Source organism: Cyprinodon variegatus, unplaced genomic scaffold (assembly GCF_000732505.1).
Source record: "Cyprinodon variegatus isolate N-32 unplaced genomic scaffold, C_variegatus-1.0 Scaffold323, whole genome shotgun sequence".
Lineage (NCBI taxonomy): Eukaryota > Metazoa > Chordata > Actinopteri > Cyprinodontiformes > Cyprinodontidae > Cyprinodon > Cyprinodon variegatus.
The window spans coordinates 214,299-233,497 of record NW_015150776.1 but is presented as its reverse complement, the minus strand read 5'-3'; the positions used below and the strand labels follow the sequence as shown (position 1 = coordinate 233,497).

The window sequence follows — 19,199 nt, the reverse complement described above, 5'->3', positions numbered from 1 at the left end:
TTTACACATTAAAATTGCATTTAAAAAAAGAAAAAAACAGTAGCAGTGGATTACAAAGCTAAGCTGAGCCAAAAAGAACAACAAGCAGCTTCCTCGACATGTAGTGGAGAAGAAAATACAATATCTGACTTTGAAGTGTACTAGAGTTAAAGTTACAAGTACCCCTCCAAAAAAATACTCGATTAAAGTAAAGATACTCAAAGAAGTACTTGAGTACAGTAATCAAGAATATTTACTTGTTACTGTCCAACACTGGTGCAGGATAACAAACTCACAAGTGAAAAAAAAAGGTGAGACTGGCTGTGCTCACTTGAAATAAACAACACAGAGACAAATGAAGCAGAATATGTGTCCTTAACCGTTTACACAATCTGAATGTTGTGTAATCACTTTAAAATTTTGCACTTACTGTTTAAGCATTAGAGAAATCTTAACATAACAGGTTTAAATTTGAGCTCTACACCTTACAATCTCCATTTTTGTTTAGGGGAAGCTCTGCCGTTCGCATTCATGCTGGAACTTGGTGTTCTAAATGTAATGTCATCACTTCTCAGCCTCTCTCGGCTATTTTCCTTTTGGCTGCCATGTGCTCAGTTATTTACTTTCAGGCTTCATTAGATATTTTAGTCCTGAAAATAATATAACTAATAGTATAATGAAAAGAACAAAGGTGCCTGAGCACAACTGAAAAACAAAATAAGTAAAAATAATATGAGCAAATGGTCTTCATGTTGGTATTTTTTATGAAGTTAAGGAGAATAAAAAAGGGGGTTACTTTTACATGCAAAACCAATGTGATGTAAGGAGACACTAAAATACTTTAAAAACTGACTCTGATGAATCTCTATTAATTAAAAAGAGATTTATGTGTCCAAAATAATTTTTTTTTAACGTTTTTTCTTATTTGTTTTTTTGTTATCCATCTAATTCCTAAAAGGATATAAAATAATAACAATACTTTATTATTAGGTGATTAAAATAAATAATATTATTTGTGGTTGTTGAAAAGTTGTTCCTTTATAGAAACTACCTCTATTACAATAGCTGGAAGGAAACACACAAAAATAAGCAAAGAAGAAAAGAAATGGGAGATTTAATCTATATGATTTAAAAAACAAACCCTCTTTATTATTCACATTTTAAAGGATGACAGAAATAAGTATTTTGCTAAACTGAAAGCATATTTTTCTTTGTGCATATGTGGCTTTGACTTTAATTGATAGTACAATTTTATTCCATTTTTGTTTTGTCTTTTATGGAGATGCCTGAAATATGTGCTGTGATACAAAATCCCACTCTATGGGACATGCATTATCTCACAATAGAAGAAAAGAAAAATAATTCTACATACACTTCAGCTTTTCAAGCATTTTAAGAACATTATTCATCAGCTTTTTTCATAAGTTTTTTATCATTATGGGAGCCTACATTTTTGAAAAAGGCTTTACAAAATCTGGACACAGATAATGGCTTCTCCTCGGGTACTTTGACAAACAAAACAGAAGAAGAAAAGCAGTGAGCTTTGGTTTCCAATGATACATTTCAAGCAACCATTCCAAAAAATGGAATAAAAAAAGTACAGTATGCTGCTGAATACTGAAAACAGTCCTTGAATGCAGCACATCCATTTATTGACAGATACATGTAGCAAAAATACTTTGCAAAGTGCCAAATTTTCATCAACACGGTGAACATTGATTCAAATCAAGCACCTCATAATAGAGTTATTATTAAAACAAATTAAAGAATATCCAGCTATTTTAGAGAACAAAAGCACCTGTTACAGATAATAGGGTAAATTAATTATTTTAAAAAGAGCCATGCAGTTTCAGTGAGAGGTTTACAGAGAATACAAATGTTAGCTTTTCTTCATCTTTTAAGCAATTTGCTGTGCAAGTTTTAATTTGTTGGATGTTTTCTCTAATATTATAAAAGATCAAGGATAAAAATGCAAGTTGACTATTTGCTGTCATAAGCTGCACCTTGACTAGACTTACGTATGCAGGATTGTATCATTCTATTAATTGACAACTCTTTTTTATTTCTTATTCTTCCTTCTGGTACATATCTGACTTTAAGCATTTTTTTACAAGGTTTACAGAAAATGGAGGCAAAAGCCTCTGGAAGATCAGAATTTAGAATGTTGTNTCCCCTTGGGGAGCAGTGGGCTGCCATTGTGGGGCAGAGTCTTGCTTAGAGACCCAGATAACCTTTTTCTGCTATAACCCTAATCTACCTTGAAAGGGTTATCTGTGTTTCCGGTTTTCTGTGTGGTTAATGATCACTAAGGAGTCCCAAAAAGGTAGAAATGGCTTTCTTTTTTCCCTCCAGGAAAAAAAATAAAAAATTCCAATGGCCCTATATCAGTTTTTTGGGGCTTTCTTTAGAAGGTATGCTATTGTGCTTTTTTTTTTTTTTTTTTTTTAGATCTTTTAGCTTACATTATGTTTTTAAGGCAGGTTCACTGATTTTTTTTTCTTCAATAGGCTAAGGAGAAGTAGTGTACTTCAAAGAAATCAGTTAATATATATTTGAACGTGGGGGGGATAATATTTTCACATTGGTCCAGTCTTGTTTATGATTATTTTCTCCTAAAACATAAAGTGCCATTGTTTGACGTTCTCAAACATTTCAGTGTGACAAAATAACAAACAGATAAAGAAAATCGAAGGGGAAAAATACCTTTTTATGATACACTAAAGCTTTCTCAGCAACACCAATAAGGTCCTATTAATCAAGATCTTCAAATAAATTCAGATCTGTATTCCAATTAATACCACAAAAGCAACACATACAGGGTTTAAAGGCTATTCAATCCTAAGCCTGCACTTAAATATGGTTATATAATTAGTCTGGGGCTTTCTGAAGAATTGTGTTGTGACTGAATCAGCACTGTGTACATGCATGGCCACACACATCTCCTCATCTCCTAATTTTCTGCACCTTTGGTTGGATGAACAGAGACACATTAGAAACATTTTCCTCCCACTCAGAAGAACACCAAGAAGCATAAAATTGTTTTATTTATTTATGATCTGCCTCGTTGTCCTTGAAAATGATAGCTAGAATTAGAATTATAATAACAAAGAATGACTTCTAACAAAGCAAGAAGTAGGAACAGATGAAGTATATATAGATAGCCTTTAAGTTAACTGCAGAGGAAGAATATCTTTTCAATTAATAAATGTTTTCATTTTTTGATTGATTCATTCTAAATACTTGAAAAACTTCTGTCACACTATTCTGTATCTTTCTTTTGAATGCTGTGCTTAGATTTACTTCAATATGTAAATAACATTTCACCTGTACCTTTTTATGTATTTGCTGCTTTTATAAAATTTGCTAATATAATGTTTCTGAAATGACAAAAAAGTATGTACATCTGTCAATCTGGTCTAATTTCTACAGATCATAAGTAACTGCTCCAAAAGGGTTGCAGTAATGGCCCAAAATAAAGATCATTCTCATCCTTGGCTATGCAGACACTGTCAGGGCTAATAGAGCTTAGGTTACCTTGGAATACTGACTGCATAGAAAGGCTGGAGAGCAGTGCAATTTCAAAACTTCCTAAAAATCATTCTCAACTTTTGATGGCACTTGTAGATTTTTTTTTTACAACACTGCACTTTCAGCCCATGATAGAGTGACAAGTACTCTGTTTGGAAAAAAAAGTTAAAAAGGAAGATTGTGTTATTAAAAAATCAACTTCCATCTAAATGAACCTAAAGGTTAGACATCCATTTTAACAAATACACCATATATTTAAATACATATTTCATGAAAATGGTATTATAATGTCCATCCATCCATCCATCCATCCATCCATCCATCCATCCATCCATCCATCCATCCATCCATCCATCCATCCATCCATCCATTTTCTTTCACGCTTTATCCTAGCTGGGCTCGAGAGGGGTGCTGGTTTCTATCTCCAGCTGTCTAGGGGTGAGAGGCGGTGTACACCCTTGACAGGTCGCAAATTTATTGCAGGGCAACACAGAAAAAAATCACCATTGACACACACACTAACACCTAAAGAGAATTTAGAGATTCCAGTTAACCTAATAGTCATGTTTTTGGACTGTGGGACGAAGCCAGAGTACCCGGAGAGAACCCATGCTTGTACAGGGAGAACATGCAAACTCCATGCAGAAAGACCCCTTCATTCCAAAGGTAAAACCAAAAGTTGAGTAACTTTGTTTATCTGTCCAATAGAGCAAGGACTGTTAGGACTCCTACATTAGAGAAACAAGACAACTACACAAATATATGGCACAAAACTGCTAAAAACTTTCTTCTACTGGATTAAGGAGCAGTCTGTACTAAAGAATAATTATTGTTTATGGTTACTTAAAAAATGCTGTTTGCCTTCGATGCAATAATTTGATGCAATCAACTGGTTTTGCTTAGATAGAAAACTTTGAATCAATTTGACTGTATGATCTGGTTGAACTGTAAAGTGCCTTGAGATGACATGTGTTGTCAATTGGCGCTACATAAATAAACTGAGTTGAATTGAAATAGAGTTTTATTGGTAGACTCACATAATTATCTTTCAAACTTTTCTTTTGAGTTTTTACGGCACTAGTGGTTCGTTTTTCTGACGGTAGGCTGACAGGAAAGGAAATGTAACTACTTAATTTTTTGACTTAATAAAAGTCTGGGCCTGAATTCACAAAAAATCCTACGTATATGCTGGTGACATGATTTACATATTTTTCTCAGATTTTTACCTATGCAGGTTTAAAGGTATTCAAAAATATGCTTATGAGAGCTCCACAAGGGAACAATTCTTTGGAGTGGTGAGGACAACTTTCATTGTGTCTTACAATTTTGAACATGAAGTTAAGATAAACAATATCCTCCCCATACGAGGAATATAAGCAGCCAGTTGAATTTAAGGTGCAACACTAGAGACGAAATTTTAAGGAATGAATAAATAAATAAAAGGAAGAGTACAGTTCAATAAAAAAATGGATGAATGTATATTTCAAGTAGCTCATTTTTTTTTTTTGATGAAAAGCAACTGGACCATTGTGTTGACGTCTGCACATTGAGCTCAACGGTATTACGTAAATTTGCGGGTTGACACGTCGAATTTTCCCACTTTAAGCCCATCAGAGATTTTTTTATTTTCACCCGGGTACCTTGCCGAGTCATTTGACATGGGCTTAGGTGGGTCAGTGAGAAGTTCCAACTACCACTAAAAGTAGATTTTTTTCGGCGAGGGGTAATGGGGTATAAGACATGAATTTATGTTAACTCTTTACCCAAAGTCACTCTAAGCAACGTTCTGAATAAATTTTAAAGCTAGGACTTCTTGGAAGGATTTTCAGGCTAAGTTGGGAACTCTCTGTAAGGGCTTTGAGACTCTTTGTAAACATGGGCCCTGTCATTTGAACAGTGGGAACTGTATCTTTTTTAGTGAAGTAAAAGAGTTAATTAATAATCTACTAAATCTTCCAGCAAAAACATTTGAAAAGGGATGATAAAAAAAAAAATTTAAGCAAACTTCCTGTCTTCATATGATAAGGTATTTGATTTGGCTCATTATGAAAGACAAAAAAAATGAAGGAGAGAAGTAAAGGAGAGGAGAAAGGAAAATGAATGTAAAGTTACAAAAAGTGCAAACAAGACAGACAGTGAAAGCAGATGGAATGAAAAGGAGCAGTGAGGCATTTTGATATCTCCAAAAGGGATATTTCCTCTGCCAAGGCGTTAATCCGGCTACCATTAGCATTTTCATGAGTCCTGTGTCCAGGGGTTGGCAGAGCATGTCACTCCCTCATTTAATTATTTCTATACACACTAACACACAAATACAACACATTCTTCCTGTTTCCAAATACCAAACGTTTTAAACCAACACACTTCCTAGATTCTCTCAGGGCCCTGCTGCTGTCTTTGTGTGTTTATGTGACATGTACGCCAATGCCACACTGGAAGCAGTGAAACGGGGCTGAGGACTGCCCCCAGCATTCCCCTTATCTATCAAAGTTCTCCCCCATCCCTCCCATAAAACGAATTTCTCCTCTTCACTGCTTTTTCTGTCGGAGTTGCTGATGAATTCTATTATTGTGTTATTTTGCAGTGTTCTGAACAAATTCTTCCCCATCAAACGTGCACCTTTTTAAAGGCTTGAAAAATAATCCACGGAAAGAACCAAAGAAAGAACTAAAGTTTCAAAAGTACAAAAAATACAAATAAGCAGACAAGTCATTGGTGGTTCTTTTAAAATATGTCAAGCAAAGGCAACACGAAGGGTCGATAATTCTCTTTTTTTATCGGATGTTGACAGTAATCATAAGGGAGCACATTAGGTGACTAGCTCCTCAGCTGGAAAAAAAAAATATCATGCATTCTCCTGAAGCTATGTGACATTTATTTGCCGACAGAATTTTCAATTCCCTTTGCCTTTCTGGCGCCAACAATTGCTGTATGAGTAACAAAGCTCCAAAGGGAACTAGAAGTGTCAGAAAATCAGTTAAGTGTGGTCAAACGACTGCATTATTATTTCTTGAGTGTTGGCATCCTCCAAGGGTCGCGTCAACACTATTTTTTTTTTTGGCAACAGAATAAAGAAGCTGGATACATCCCTCAATTGAGCTCTTGTTAAACTTTAATAAAAGGCAAAAATATTCTACAGACTAGAGGAGCGATAAAAAAAAAATAGAGCGTTTCCTTTAAACCCCTTAAGCATAGGACCTAAATTAGAGCATTTAATTTTAAAAGGAAGTTAATCAAAAATATAACTGACTGGCAAGCCCTGCAGGGATTAACTGGTGTTGTGATTAATTTACTGCCAAGCTAGTGCGTTTGTCACCTTTAGACACAACGGGCTAAAAGGTAGAGAAAAAGATCTAGCAGCATGGAACCTACACAGAAAGTGAAAAACATCCATCTTACCTATGGTGGACTCTTCAAATGAAAAGAAAGAGGATATTTTTCCTAAGGGGTTCACCGCTGTCACGTTAACTTCATATGGAGTGGTGGAGAAAACCTCTGGGAACTGAACATGACAGCGATTCTTATGGACTGGATCCTTCTGCACATCCAGTGGGCGATGCTTGTGTCTGAGGAGAAAAATGAAATAATAAGGTAAAGAGATGCAAAGAAAGGAGACGCAGTTTTCAATAAAAATGTTAGTGATTGTAAAGTCTGGGTTGTTAGGATAGCCATCAAGGCATAAATTGAACTTCACTTAAGAAAGAGGGTCATTAAACTTATTTCTTTCTAGTTCCCCAAGGTCTGGCATGCAAAAAATAGAAAATGCATAAAAAGAAAGGAAGAAAAGAAAACAGAACACTTTTTGGTGGTAAGTTGCCGTTCCATTCCATGGGTGCTTGAGGCTTTAAACAAGCCCACTTCTAGCTGAAACTCTTGCAGTTGCAATATGTTTAATTTGTCTTGAGAGGGACTTCATTGTGGAAATGATGTCACATCTAAGTACCTTGTGCCACTTTTACAAGTTAAAAAACAAGTGGGAACGGGTATATTTATTATCTGTACAAACAAATACTAATTTACAGCTCTCTATTTCCCGACATTAAGGCAACATGTTACATTTGAATAACAACTACAGCCAGAAACAAATAGAAACATGGTAGAACTTTCAGTTATAGGTATAAAAGATCAATCAAAATCAGCTCAAACCTATAATGGCAAGTCAAGGCTTTACAAGAAATGCAGTAATACAAACAGGATAGAAATCTGACCATTGCATCTCTGTAATTCTTACTCTAAATGAATGTTATTATTTACTGCTCTGCATATGCATCTTCAGCTTTCATGCCTACAGGCCTGAAGCCTGTAAAATCTCCCACATGTTTGAAGTAAGCAGATCTACATTCTTTAAAGATCACTGAGTCAACAGTGAATCATAATGGAACACTTCATTTACTGCAGATAAAAGCCATATGGCAGCGCCTAGGATCAGAGTTACGAGTGACAGTAAAAGTCCTGTTTTGGATTACAAGCAGCCGGCTTGCAGGAATGCAGAGCTAAAAAAGCATCACCTTAATACAGAAGTGTCCAGAATGCGACACTCGGGACCTTTTGTGGCCCCTAGACAGATTTTGTGTCGCCCCCGACTTCCATTCAGGCATTATACAAATTTGGCCCTATAGCACAAACAATTGAAGCAGATGGATATGTAAATGGGCAATTTCCATAAAATTGAAAATGTAAGTTACAACACAAAGTATTTGTGCTTTAACAACCAAGATTTAAAGTTCCAATACATCTATCCAGTGAGTTTTATTGAACAGCCGATTCTAGATTAGAAGAATAGAAAATCCCTTTATTGTCCCACAATGGGAAAATTGTGGCTTGTGGATTGTGCTTTAATTAACTTAATAAACTTGGCTAGAGAGATTTGAATGCTGTCCTTATAACTGGAAAAAATAGTAACTTTATTCAGTTTGCAAACTAAATGTTTTTATGCATCAATCAAGCAGAGTTCTTTTAATTGTAAAACTACTGAACAATTATTTACACATCAGTTTTCTACAAAAAAAAAAAGATTATTTGCCTAACTTCACAATAACATGCCTACTTTATTGATGCGTAGGTATTCTTTTATTTAATCATTCTTTATTTTTATGTGATACCATTTTTTTTTCATAAACTCCCTTAGTGGTTGCATGCTGTTTTGCTTAACTACAAAGCCACTTATTTATTTTCTTGTTTTTGCTTACTTGGTGTTTCTTCCTTTTTTTTACGATAAAAATCTTCACCACAGTTGTTCTGTTTTTTTTTTTTGCTTTGTTTTTTTTGTTTTTGTTTTTTTTTTTTTGTTGAAGCCAGAAAAGAGTTACTGTTCTGCAATCTGTAATTTTATGGAAAAAAGTTTATTAGCTTTTAGGTATAAAATAAATTTTCCTACATTCTGTAACATTACCAGAATTTGTATAGTATAAAGATTAAAAAAATGTTTTCTTATATTTCAGATATATTTTTGGTTCACCATAAATCAGCGTGGAGTCCTTAATCTTATAATTTGTGTTGTAATAACTGATTTTTTTCTATGAAAGGTCCAGCTATGTGTATAGGAATATAAATTTATCACAATTTTATTACAAAAGCCCAATAAAAAAAATGTGGAAATAACAGAAAATCAATTTGACTTACTGCACGTCGACCTCAAAGTTGGTGGGAATATAAGTTGGTTGCGTCAGGTGCCAGCTGCAGTAGAAGCCTTTAGGATAGGTGTTGGACCGACAGGTTACTTTGGGCTCTTGAGGGGGAACTACAGAAAGCAGAAACAAATATTCACTTAAAAAAGATTGTTAAACCCCACTGCCAATACATTTTTAAAGAAATACACAGTTTGATTCATGCAAGGGAAAGAATTCATGGCAGAAAAAAGAGATCAAATCCAAAATACATTCATCAAATACAAAGCTGCTATGGCTAATTAAACATTACTTTATTGCATAATTTAGTCTTGGTCTAATTTTTTATTAAAATGCCATGGCTTCTCAGTTTAAATTAAGTCTTGTCTTTGGTATGTTTTATTAGACACGCTTTCTGTTTATTTAGCCAGAGAAGCTGGCACATTTCTTTGTACTATGCATTAAACTTTTATATGAAATTCATTAAATTTTGATGAGGATGGTGATGAAAGAAGGAAAAAGCTCAATCACATGCCCAATTATAGTTTATTTGTGCAATCTCAAAACCTCTTACAGATCTATATAATTTCTATTAACCTCAAGCTCAGACATGAGCTGCTTTGATAGAGCCATCTCTTGCTGAGATGTCATGAAATGTGAGCATGTTTAAAGTCATCTGTTATCTTTTTCTATTTAATTGCTACGCATCTTATAGAATGCTATTTGATTTATAATAATGATTTAAATTAATTTGGGCAATGACTTTTTCAAAAATATTTAAAGTTTCATAGAGTGAAACAATGATTAATGCAGCTCTTTAAGAAGTCTGTACAACAATATGTAAAGTTTGTTATTAATTTGAAAACAGTGCATCATAGAATTTTTGAGGAGACATGGAAATAAAAAAAAATTGGAAGGACAGCATGGATGAGAAAAAATAAGTACCGGTAATAAAAAATAAGTAAATTGAAGGAAAGGAATTTTATTATAGACTTTCAATATTATAGTTTTAAAAACATTTTGTTACTAAAACAAACCTTGCACTAGAAACCAAAAATCATTTATTTTCCACTGCAAATTAGCTTTGTTTTTTAGATAAGTATACAAGTACCACATTATAATAAACAAATCCCACACTGGCACTTAAAGGACTCAAAACAAGTTACAACTAACTACTGAAGTCATTAGCGAAAGGACCATTTCTTAAAACAAGCCTTGGTAGATTTAGAGCCATCTTTGGGATTATTGTTCATTTTGGAGGTTTAATAATGTAAACTTCAGCTTCCTCATAGATGTTTTTTTAATTTTATCACTGAATTTCTAGGTTCTTCAAGGCTGCTTTCCCACTGAAAACCTGCTTTTTTTCTCAAAACAGGTTGACCCGCTAACTATCGGCTTTTGGCTCTTTTCCCATTTGACCGAAAAGCCGAGTCTGACCCCTACTGGCAAGCTGTGTGGTGTCTGTCCCCCCACCACTGCATGTCTGATGACGGCATCACGCTGGGGGAGCAAGCATTGATGATGTTGACAGAGCATCGGAAGTCAGGGAAGTAAATAACGGAGAGCAACATGAACGGGAGCCAGAGCGCCGTCAGTATTCTTTATTATTTCGCTCTTTTATCCATCGGAATCCCTCTCACCAGTGCTGCACAATGTTTAGGAATGTAAACAGTTGTCTCAGTTTGTCTGAAGCAACTGATGCGGTGTGTTGACGTCCGTACATTGCATTAAATTTTGTTACATAATTTAGTGGCGCAACCCGGCTCTAGTGTTCCCACATCATGTCGATCAGAGGCAGTTTAACGTGGGTCGTGGGTCGCTTGCCGAGTCGTTTGACCCGGGTAGAAACGCGTCAGTGAGCTGTTCCCACTGCCATCAAAAGCTGATTGTTCCCGAGTTAAAATAGGTTTTCGGCCAGAGACAGGGCTCTTTTGTTAGCATGAATCCGAATAAATAAAACCATACTAGATCTTGCTTTTTTTTTTAACATTTAGTTAAACTTAGTCAAATACACACTTGTAGGTGTAACAACAAGTTTGCTTAATTGGAACTATGGGGTCATTTGACTGATGCTCACAATCAACTGTGTTTTAGCAGTCACCACAGCAACTAATTAGCCTGTCAATAATAGACAATAATGGATACCAGGGATGGTATCCAATCGCAGTCAATTAATCACAGAGACTAATTGGGGCCATTTCAATCAATTGGCTTTTCATTTGTGAGCTTCATTTAAAGTCACACTAAATCACACTGTCACACACAAGCATATCGCCGCAGCCAATTACTGTCAGAGCCTACCATCACACAGAGACTACTTCTCCAGGCTCTATAGAATTAGCTGTAATCAGTCAGACCATATTATTATCAATGGAAAAAAGAGAAACCTTTAACAAATGTAAAAAAAAAAATCTTAACAGAAATGAGGTCAAGAAAATCAGAGGGAAAGCCAGTTGCTAAAATATGTTTAAAATCTAGGCATGCCTGTTTTTTTTTTTTTTTTTTTTTTTTCAGGTGTTTACCGCATTGAAAAAGCCGTTTATATAAATGCCTCTGGGTCTTCTAAAACAGTAAATAATTATAAATATTTTGTTTTTCTTATTAAGCAAACTAAATGTAGGATTGGAGTGTTCAATTGAACACATTCTGACTCCAAAAAGGTAGCTGCCACTCATTTGTATAAACTGCCACGCAGAATTTGGGCGTCACTTCTGACTTTTTTAACTATGGAACTATGGAAAACTGGTCCTGCAGTCCCATTTTCAAGAACATTAATAAAATCTCATATTTAAGTATAGATGGCAATAAAGATCTTTTATGCACTAGTACTACAGGAACATGTATAAACTATTGTATTGTATAAGCTACTCATGAGAATACGTTTGACAAGTAGCAGTTTAAGTCTCATATGAGTCATTTAAAGCACAATGAAGAGATTAATTTGTTCTTTATGTTTGTAGATTTTTCTCACTTTTAACCATTAGTCAGGGAATTATGGTGCCTCTTGCTGAAGTTGTTGCATTAGCAGTGGATATCGCTAACCAGCATTGTTCCATGTAAGTCATGGCAGCAAAGTCATTGGCTACCTGGTTTTCCTGAAAGACTGAGTCTGTAAAACGGCAGTAGAAAAGACTACATAAAACTGGTGACACAACAAGTGAATAAATGAGTTCTGCAGTTCTCTTGGCAAAGTTACACTATTTTGTGCCAGCCGGATTTTCCAGAAAATCCATTAGGTACATCTGTTTAACAGTTTACATAAACGAATGTGGTAGAATGACTTGCTAAAGCAAAAAGGAGAGCATAACGATGGACAAAAAGGGTATTTAAGTGAATGGTTCATTGTTTTTTTGCCAACTGCGCTGGCGCAGAATGTTTTAAAAAGTACTGATTTACTGGGACTTTTACTAACAGACATCTTTCAGGTTTGTAGAGAATGATCTGAAAAAGAGAAAATAGCCTGCAGTTTTGTAGGTGAAAACGTACTGATGATGTCAAAGGAGAACAAGGAGTCAATGATAACAAGATGGTACTGTAACAGTAGCTAAAATCCAACCAAGAATACAATCACTGATGCTCAGCTGATAACACAAAGTTAGGGCTCTAGATGCCATATGCCAGGTGTCTCAAGCTGGTTCCAGAAAGGGCCGTGTGGCCCTTGATGAGATGAATGGAGTCTGGTGTGCTATTGCTTGGTTGGAAAGAAAACCGGCAGCCAAAAAAAACGGCCCTTTCTGGAACCAGTTTGAGACCCCTGGGCTCTAACAGCAGTGGGCAATGCCAAACTTGAAAATGTATTGTCTGGTAAGGTGAATTTGATTTCATCTTCAATATTTAGAAAGCATGGTCCAAATTTGGTGTAAACAACATAAAGTTATGGATCCACCTGGCCTTGTTTCTATGGTGCCAGTGGTGTAATGTTGAAAATTTCTACACACTGTTGCCCTTAGTAAAAACGGTATCATTTAAACATACTTCATCAGCCTATATGAGTAACAATACTTCCCAATCCTTGCGTACCAACCCTGTATCATCACATGATGGACACTGGCATGGATTTTCAAATTAAAATTCTTTAGCAAGTAGTTGATCCTTTTGTAGGCCATAATTGCTGGATATTTTCAACACTGTTAAAACTGCTTTGTACGTAGAATCAAGAAGAATCTAAAGACCAAATGCCATTTATCAAAGCAGTAGCAAGTTTTCTAATAAAAGGATGAATGTTAGGAAAATTATAATATTCTGGGACATCTATAGCTACTTCAGCACATACAGTATGTTGTTGGCATTTATAAATGTGTTGATCCAGTGCTTGGAACGCAAAATAAGGGACATTTCAGTGAAATGAGAAAAAAAAAACAGGCGTATTGAGAACTGAGTCATAAGTGAAATAACTTTTGGAAAAAAAAAACAGACATGAAGTGAGCATATTTGGAAAGATGAAGGGAATCTTTAAAGAGGGACTGGGCAGTTCTCGAGAGATGGAACAAATGTGTTTTTAGAAGTGCTTTAGACGCAAAGCAACACAAATGCAAGGATATAAACAATGAAGTAGCAACACACAAGTGTTAGTTGCTTTAAAATATCAAAAGCTGTCAAAACATTCAGATTAAACAGATATTACACAGAGGGCCGTAAACAACAAGGGAAAACACACCTGTATGAGAAAAACAAAAGAAGAAAGACAACATGAATATTGAAACCCATGAAACAATATTTGGAATTAAAATTACACTGAGCAGATTTGGCCCTCTTTGTGAACCGCTTTGACATATTACCTGAATCAATAGCACAGAGGACACCGCTCATGAATAAATGTTATTTGCATTAGCGTACTTTAATCATCTGGTTTGAATTTCTGTATCAAATGGTATTGTGAAGATGTTTTTAGTTAGCCTCATGAAATCTCACTCTGCACGTGTGCAAATGGGCACACACACAAGTGGCTGGTCAGGTTACTTTTAAGTGGTAATAGGTTACAGACTGTGGCTCATAAATGATAATAAGGCTTAAAAAGACGGGGGAAGGTAGAGTAGGAACACATGTATGCAAATTTCTTCACATCTTTCCTAAGGTTAATAACTATGCCAATTTGCATGAACAAAATGTCTCTGTGATTGATTTATGAATGACTTTTAGACCAAATTGAAGCCAAGAAATGAACACGTAAAGTTTTGTTTCAGTTTTTCTCCTTGTTGAGTATTGCACATTTGTTCTGCAAATTATTACACAGAAAAATGGGATCAAATTAAACTTAGCAAAAACTACCAGGGCTAAAGGATTGCCTTGACTGCATTTAAAGTTGCTCTTGGCCTTCCAACTTTCCAATAATGCTCAAATGAAAGGGCCTTAAGAAATCTGAGACTTTAACCACATGTAACTGACTATGTGCCCCTAATAAACTACTCTCGATTTGTGCTTTTGTAGCTTTGAGGAAGCCAGATTTTATTTTAATCTTTGGAAAATGCCTTAAACCAGTAGTTCTCCTGGCTATGCATAAGTAATTTACAAAATAATGTGAAGACGCTGTGTTGTGGATTTTTCTTCATTTATGTGTAGAGGATTTTTATACATCATCGTTTCAGACATCAGACTATGTTCAAACTCAAACACAACCTGCAAACATTTAATTTATGAAACTTTACAAGTAAATTACAAAATGAGGAAATAAGTATTGAATCAACTTTGACAGTGGATTGAAAATGGGGATACCGTGTAATCTTTGCTCTCTGAATGTGTTGTTTTATCTGTATTATGTGCATAAAATTGCTTATAAAGGAATTCAAATCCTTTAAACTTATTGACCTGTCTTCTGTTGATCTTTTACACATAGCTATATCTGCTTCTGAAGTGGAAAGATGGCGATAAATGATTTTCCTTTTTCAAAGAAACATTTAAACCATGTGACTCGTTTTTGAATGTAAGGGTATTGCTGTAGATGGGGGCTGAGTACAAACTGATAACAGATGTCTTTATGTGTAACACATTTTCATAATATAAAATCCCAGTAAAGGACACAGCAATTTGAGATTATGGCATGGCAGGAGTGGGAAAAGATCAAGGACTATGAATACCTCTGGAAATGACTGTGTATTTTGTTTGAAATATCAAAAATGATTTAGTGAAATTCCCTCCTCTCTACATAAGCATACATTTATAAGCAGACATATTTTACACATAATAAGAACAAGCATGAACATTTGCTGGAGCCGGATAATAATAAAGACATTCTGCTTATACACGGATTACATTGCATGATCAAAGTAAAGCTGTAATTTACCTCAGAGGAATGTATTTTTTCCTCCCCCTCCACAGAACAACATCAGCCAACAGCTTCTTATCAGTGTCTCTTTCTTTCTTAACTTTGTCTTCCTCTCTGCCACTAATCCAAACCTGTCACACAAAAATCCTGGGCCTTGGTGTAAAGGATTGTTTTGCAACTGAGGGCACATAAAAACATACATGCAAGCTAAGAAATGTGATGAGAGATAATGACATCCAGTAACCTGGTTGCTAGGCTGCAGATAGTGTAGTAACTGAAATGTAGTTGTCTTAGTAGCTCCTCTGTTGCTCTGTGTTTTGTTATTATGTTGTGTGTGTACTTATTTATGTTACCTATTTAGGACAGTTTTTGTTATATTTACTGCCCCTCTGAGGACCAGCGGGTCATGTGGGGACCAAAGGCTTTTGGACCCCATTTTTTTATGTTAGGGAGTCAGTAAGGTATGGTGTGAAAGAATTTGGGTAAGGATAGGGTTCTGCATTTTAGAATGTGCCATGGGGGCAAAAATAATACACAAAACTTTGTAGGCAAAGTCTTAGAGACCACGTGGTGCCTTTTGTCTTGACCAGCTGTGGTCAAAAGTTATACAATATATTGTACTTCTATCAAGCACCCAGGAGCTATACAGATATACTGTAAGATTGCTTATATCTTAATCCTGTTTGTAATCATCTGGAATAAAAATCATACCAACTTTTGAATAAAACGTTCAAATTCGTAATACGTTTAAAATCATCGAGGACCCCTTCACACAAATGGACATTCTCTGCATTTACTTCACTGGTCTCCTACAAAAAATATTTCAGAAAAAGAAAAAAGTACTATTCCTTATATGTGTTTTTCTAACTTGATTAATTTTTTAATAAAACACAACAGATGTCAGACAAGAGCCGATTCTCTCCATTTTTTTTTTACAGTTTTCTCTTGGATAGAACCAAAATAATTTGATCTTGGTTCCATTTTGCTATCAACTTACTACCATCTTAATTAAAAATATATAAAATGGCAAAAAAAATAAATTATTTTTGTTTTCTGTAAACACAGAATGTTAAAAAGTAAAAAAAATAAACAAAACAGGAAGCATGGTGAAAAATAGTTTTTATAAAAATACTCTTATTCCAAGGCATTCCCATGCTAGATGGATATGTACCTTCAATGTATTCTAAGTATCACTTAGGGCTCATCTGAGCAGGACGTGCCCAAAAAGGTGTAAATAGAGACACCAAGGAGGCATCCTACACAAAAGCCAAGTGTATATCAACTGACAGTGACAAGAACCATTTTGCAGTTGACTTAACACCGCACTCTATGGAGGTGAGTATGGCCACAATAAATGGGAAAACTCATTATAACTGCTTGGATCTGAGATCTTTACTCTTTTGGCCACAATCCATATATTTTTGCAAGTAATGTCTGATGTTAAGAAAGACAAGTAAACCAAGAGCTTCACTTTTTGGGTAAACTACGTTTCATAGCAACCAATGGGATCCACCTCCACCCAAATAAGTTTGTTTCTTTTTTTGGACAGTGACTAAACCCCCAAACCAGAGGGTGGAATCCACCTTTTTCCAATAATCACCATGTCCACTGACTCAGGAGCTGAAGACAAAGCAAAACTGACTTAAAATCAAATTGTATGCGATTGTGGCAGTAAGAGCTCATTGAAAATGCATGGGGGTGGTCAAACCGCAAATAATTCTCTGCAACTGTGCTTGCATAGCTCTGGCCAAGGTAGACCTGTGGTTTATTTTGGTCATACCTAAACAGCAACTCAGCAGCAATGTCACCAGTCTGACAGGAAGAGAGACAAGGTCGCAAAGTAAAACATATCCACTCTTGGTAAAAATACAAAGTTAAAACCACTGATTCACAAGGTATGCCAGCAGGACTGGACTTACATAACCAATGAAACAATTTAATAAAAAGTGTACTTTATGCATGATAAAAGCTCAGGATTACAGAGGAAAAAGATAAAATAAAAAAGCGATCATCTTTGAGCCTTAAAAATCCTTATCTTAATCAATAAGGATGCTTGTGAGGGAAAATGCAGCATATTTGCAGCTTAAAGCACTCCCTCATAATGAAAATAAATAAAGTTTGGGAAATTTAATAAAAAGCTTTGTGAAAATCATCTTTCGTTGGCGTCCATTGTTATAAACCATTCCACAGTCTTTGTCACTGTGTTTCTTTCTTTAATTAGTTTCTATTGTATTTTGTATACATTCACCTGTTCTAATTTAAGAGCAGGTTGGCTGTTTTGTATGTAGACTGACAGCCCATGCAGTCTACATTTTAAAATGCCTGTTGATGTTTTTTTTGTGCTTTTATAATTTTTCAAATGCAGGACAGTTTCAGTTAGCTGAACACCAGGATGGAGATGAAAAATGTGGCACATTTGCTCACCTTATGCTAGTAGGGGCCTCTCTATATTCATTGCAACCAGTGTGACAGGAAAAAAAAAACTCATTGGAGCTCGGAGAGTCGGACGCAAGCAGTGTGACCCAACCTTTATGGGAGCTGACACTCAAGGCAGCTGCTTCACACTCAGCTGCTAACTTTTACAGTGTGTGTTGGAGGTCATGCCCTGAAGACGTCAACAGAATCACATCATCCACAAAAAGTAAATATGCTGGGATTCCCTAAGCAAATATCCTACCTTCCACAACTATAATCTGTACTTTTTTGTTGTTTGTTATTTTCTTTCCTGTAGGAAGAACTCTTGGTTAACTTCTTATGTTTAGCTGTGTCTTTTTCTAAGAAAGAAAAATTCACAAAGCTATTGCTGCCATAATTTTTTTTATCTCCATTCCTTTACAAGAGGTGTGAAATATAGATTATTTTGGTGTTTATTCGATACTAAGATATTACAGGGCCAATTTCACCTACCGGTATCTTCTAACATTTATGTTTAATATATCATTCTTTCTATTGAATTGTAGATGGTTTTGTGTTTTTTTTTTTTTTCCTTTTAATTTACAGTATGTCTTTAAACCTCGGACTGAATTCGAATAAAGTTTATAGGTCATTAATCTTAACAACATGTTATTGATATTTAAAATAGAAAACAATTGAAAACCAATTAACAGATATTTATTTCTCTTAAACAAAGTGAAAAAGCATAATTTTAGAGGAAATCCAAACTAAATTGGTTTTTCGGTTGAGAAACTACAATAGAAAAATACAGTTTTTGTCTCGACTACAGTTATTTTCCAAACTTGTGCAAAAAATTGGAGCGACAGTGGCGTTGGATGTAGGAGTTTGCCCTGAAATCAAAGGATTGAAGGTTCAAGCCCCGACTCCGACTTTCAGTGTCGTTGTGTCCTTGGGCAAAACACTTCACCTGCATTGTCTACTGATGGTGGTCAGAGGGCCAGTTGGCCCCAGTGTACGGCAGCCCCGAATCTGTCAGTGAGCCCCAGGGCAGCTGTGGCTACAATGTAGCTGGCTACCATCAGTGTGTGAGTGTGTGCGTGAATGGGTGAATGAATGTAGTGTAAAGCGCTTTGGTCAAGTCTCCTGACTTGAATAAAGGTGCTATATAAGTACATGCCATTTACCATTTACAAAAAAGGAACAAAATAAAAAAGAAATGTTGAAAAATAAAAATAAGAACCCTTTAGACCAAACAGTAGCACTGCATACCAAAGTAAGTCTGAAATGCAAGTTTTAATCTCACCATGATAATATCGAATATCTGATACCAATACTGACTTAGTATCTATATGTTGATATTTTGGGTCGATCCACTCGACTAAATAAAAATAGTCTATTTCTGGATTAGTGCTCCTGCCTTTAATAATATG

The 19,199-nt window shown here is 35.4% G+C and overlaps 1 protein-coding gene across 1 annotated transcript in view; it reads right to left on the bottom strand.

The window, feature by feature from the left end:
- Positions 1-19,199, bottom strand: part of LOC107091063 (ciliary neurotrophic factor receptor subunit alpha-like) — a 268,089-nt gene that overhangs the window by 40,846 nt on the left and 208,044 nt on the right. The window contains exons 5-6 of the mRNA XM_015384788.1: positions 9,130-9,247; positions 6,907-7,073 (exon numbers count right to left, since the gene is read on the bottom strand). Of these exons, the coding sequence (XP_015240274.1) occupies positions 6,907-7,073; positions 9,130-9,247 (285 nt within the window). The remainder of the gene's footprint in view (positions 1-6,906; positions 7,074-9,129; positions 9,248-19,199) is intronic.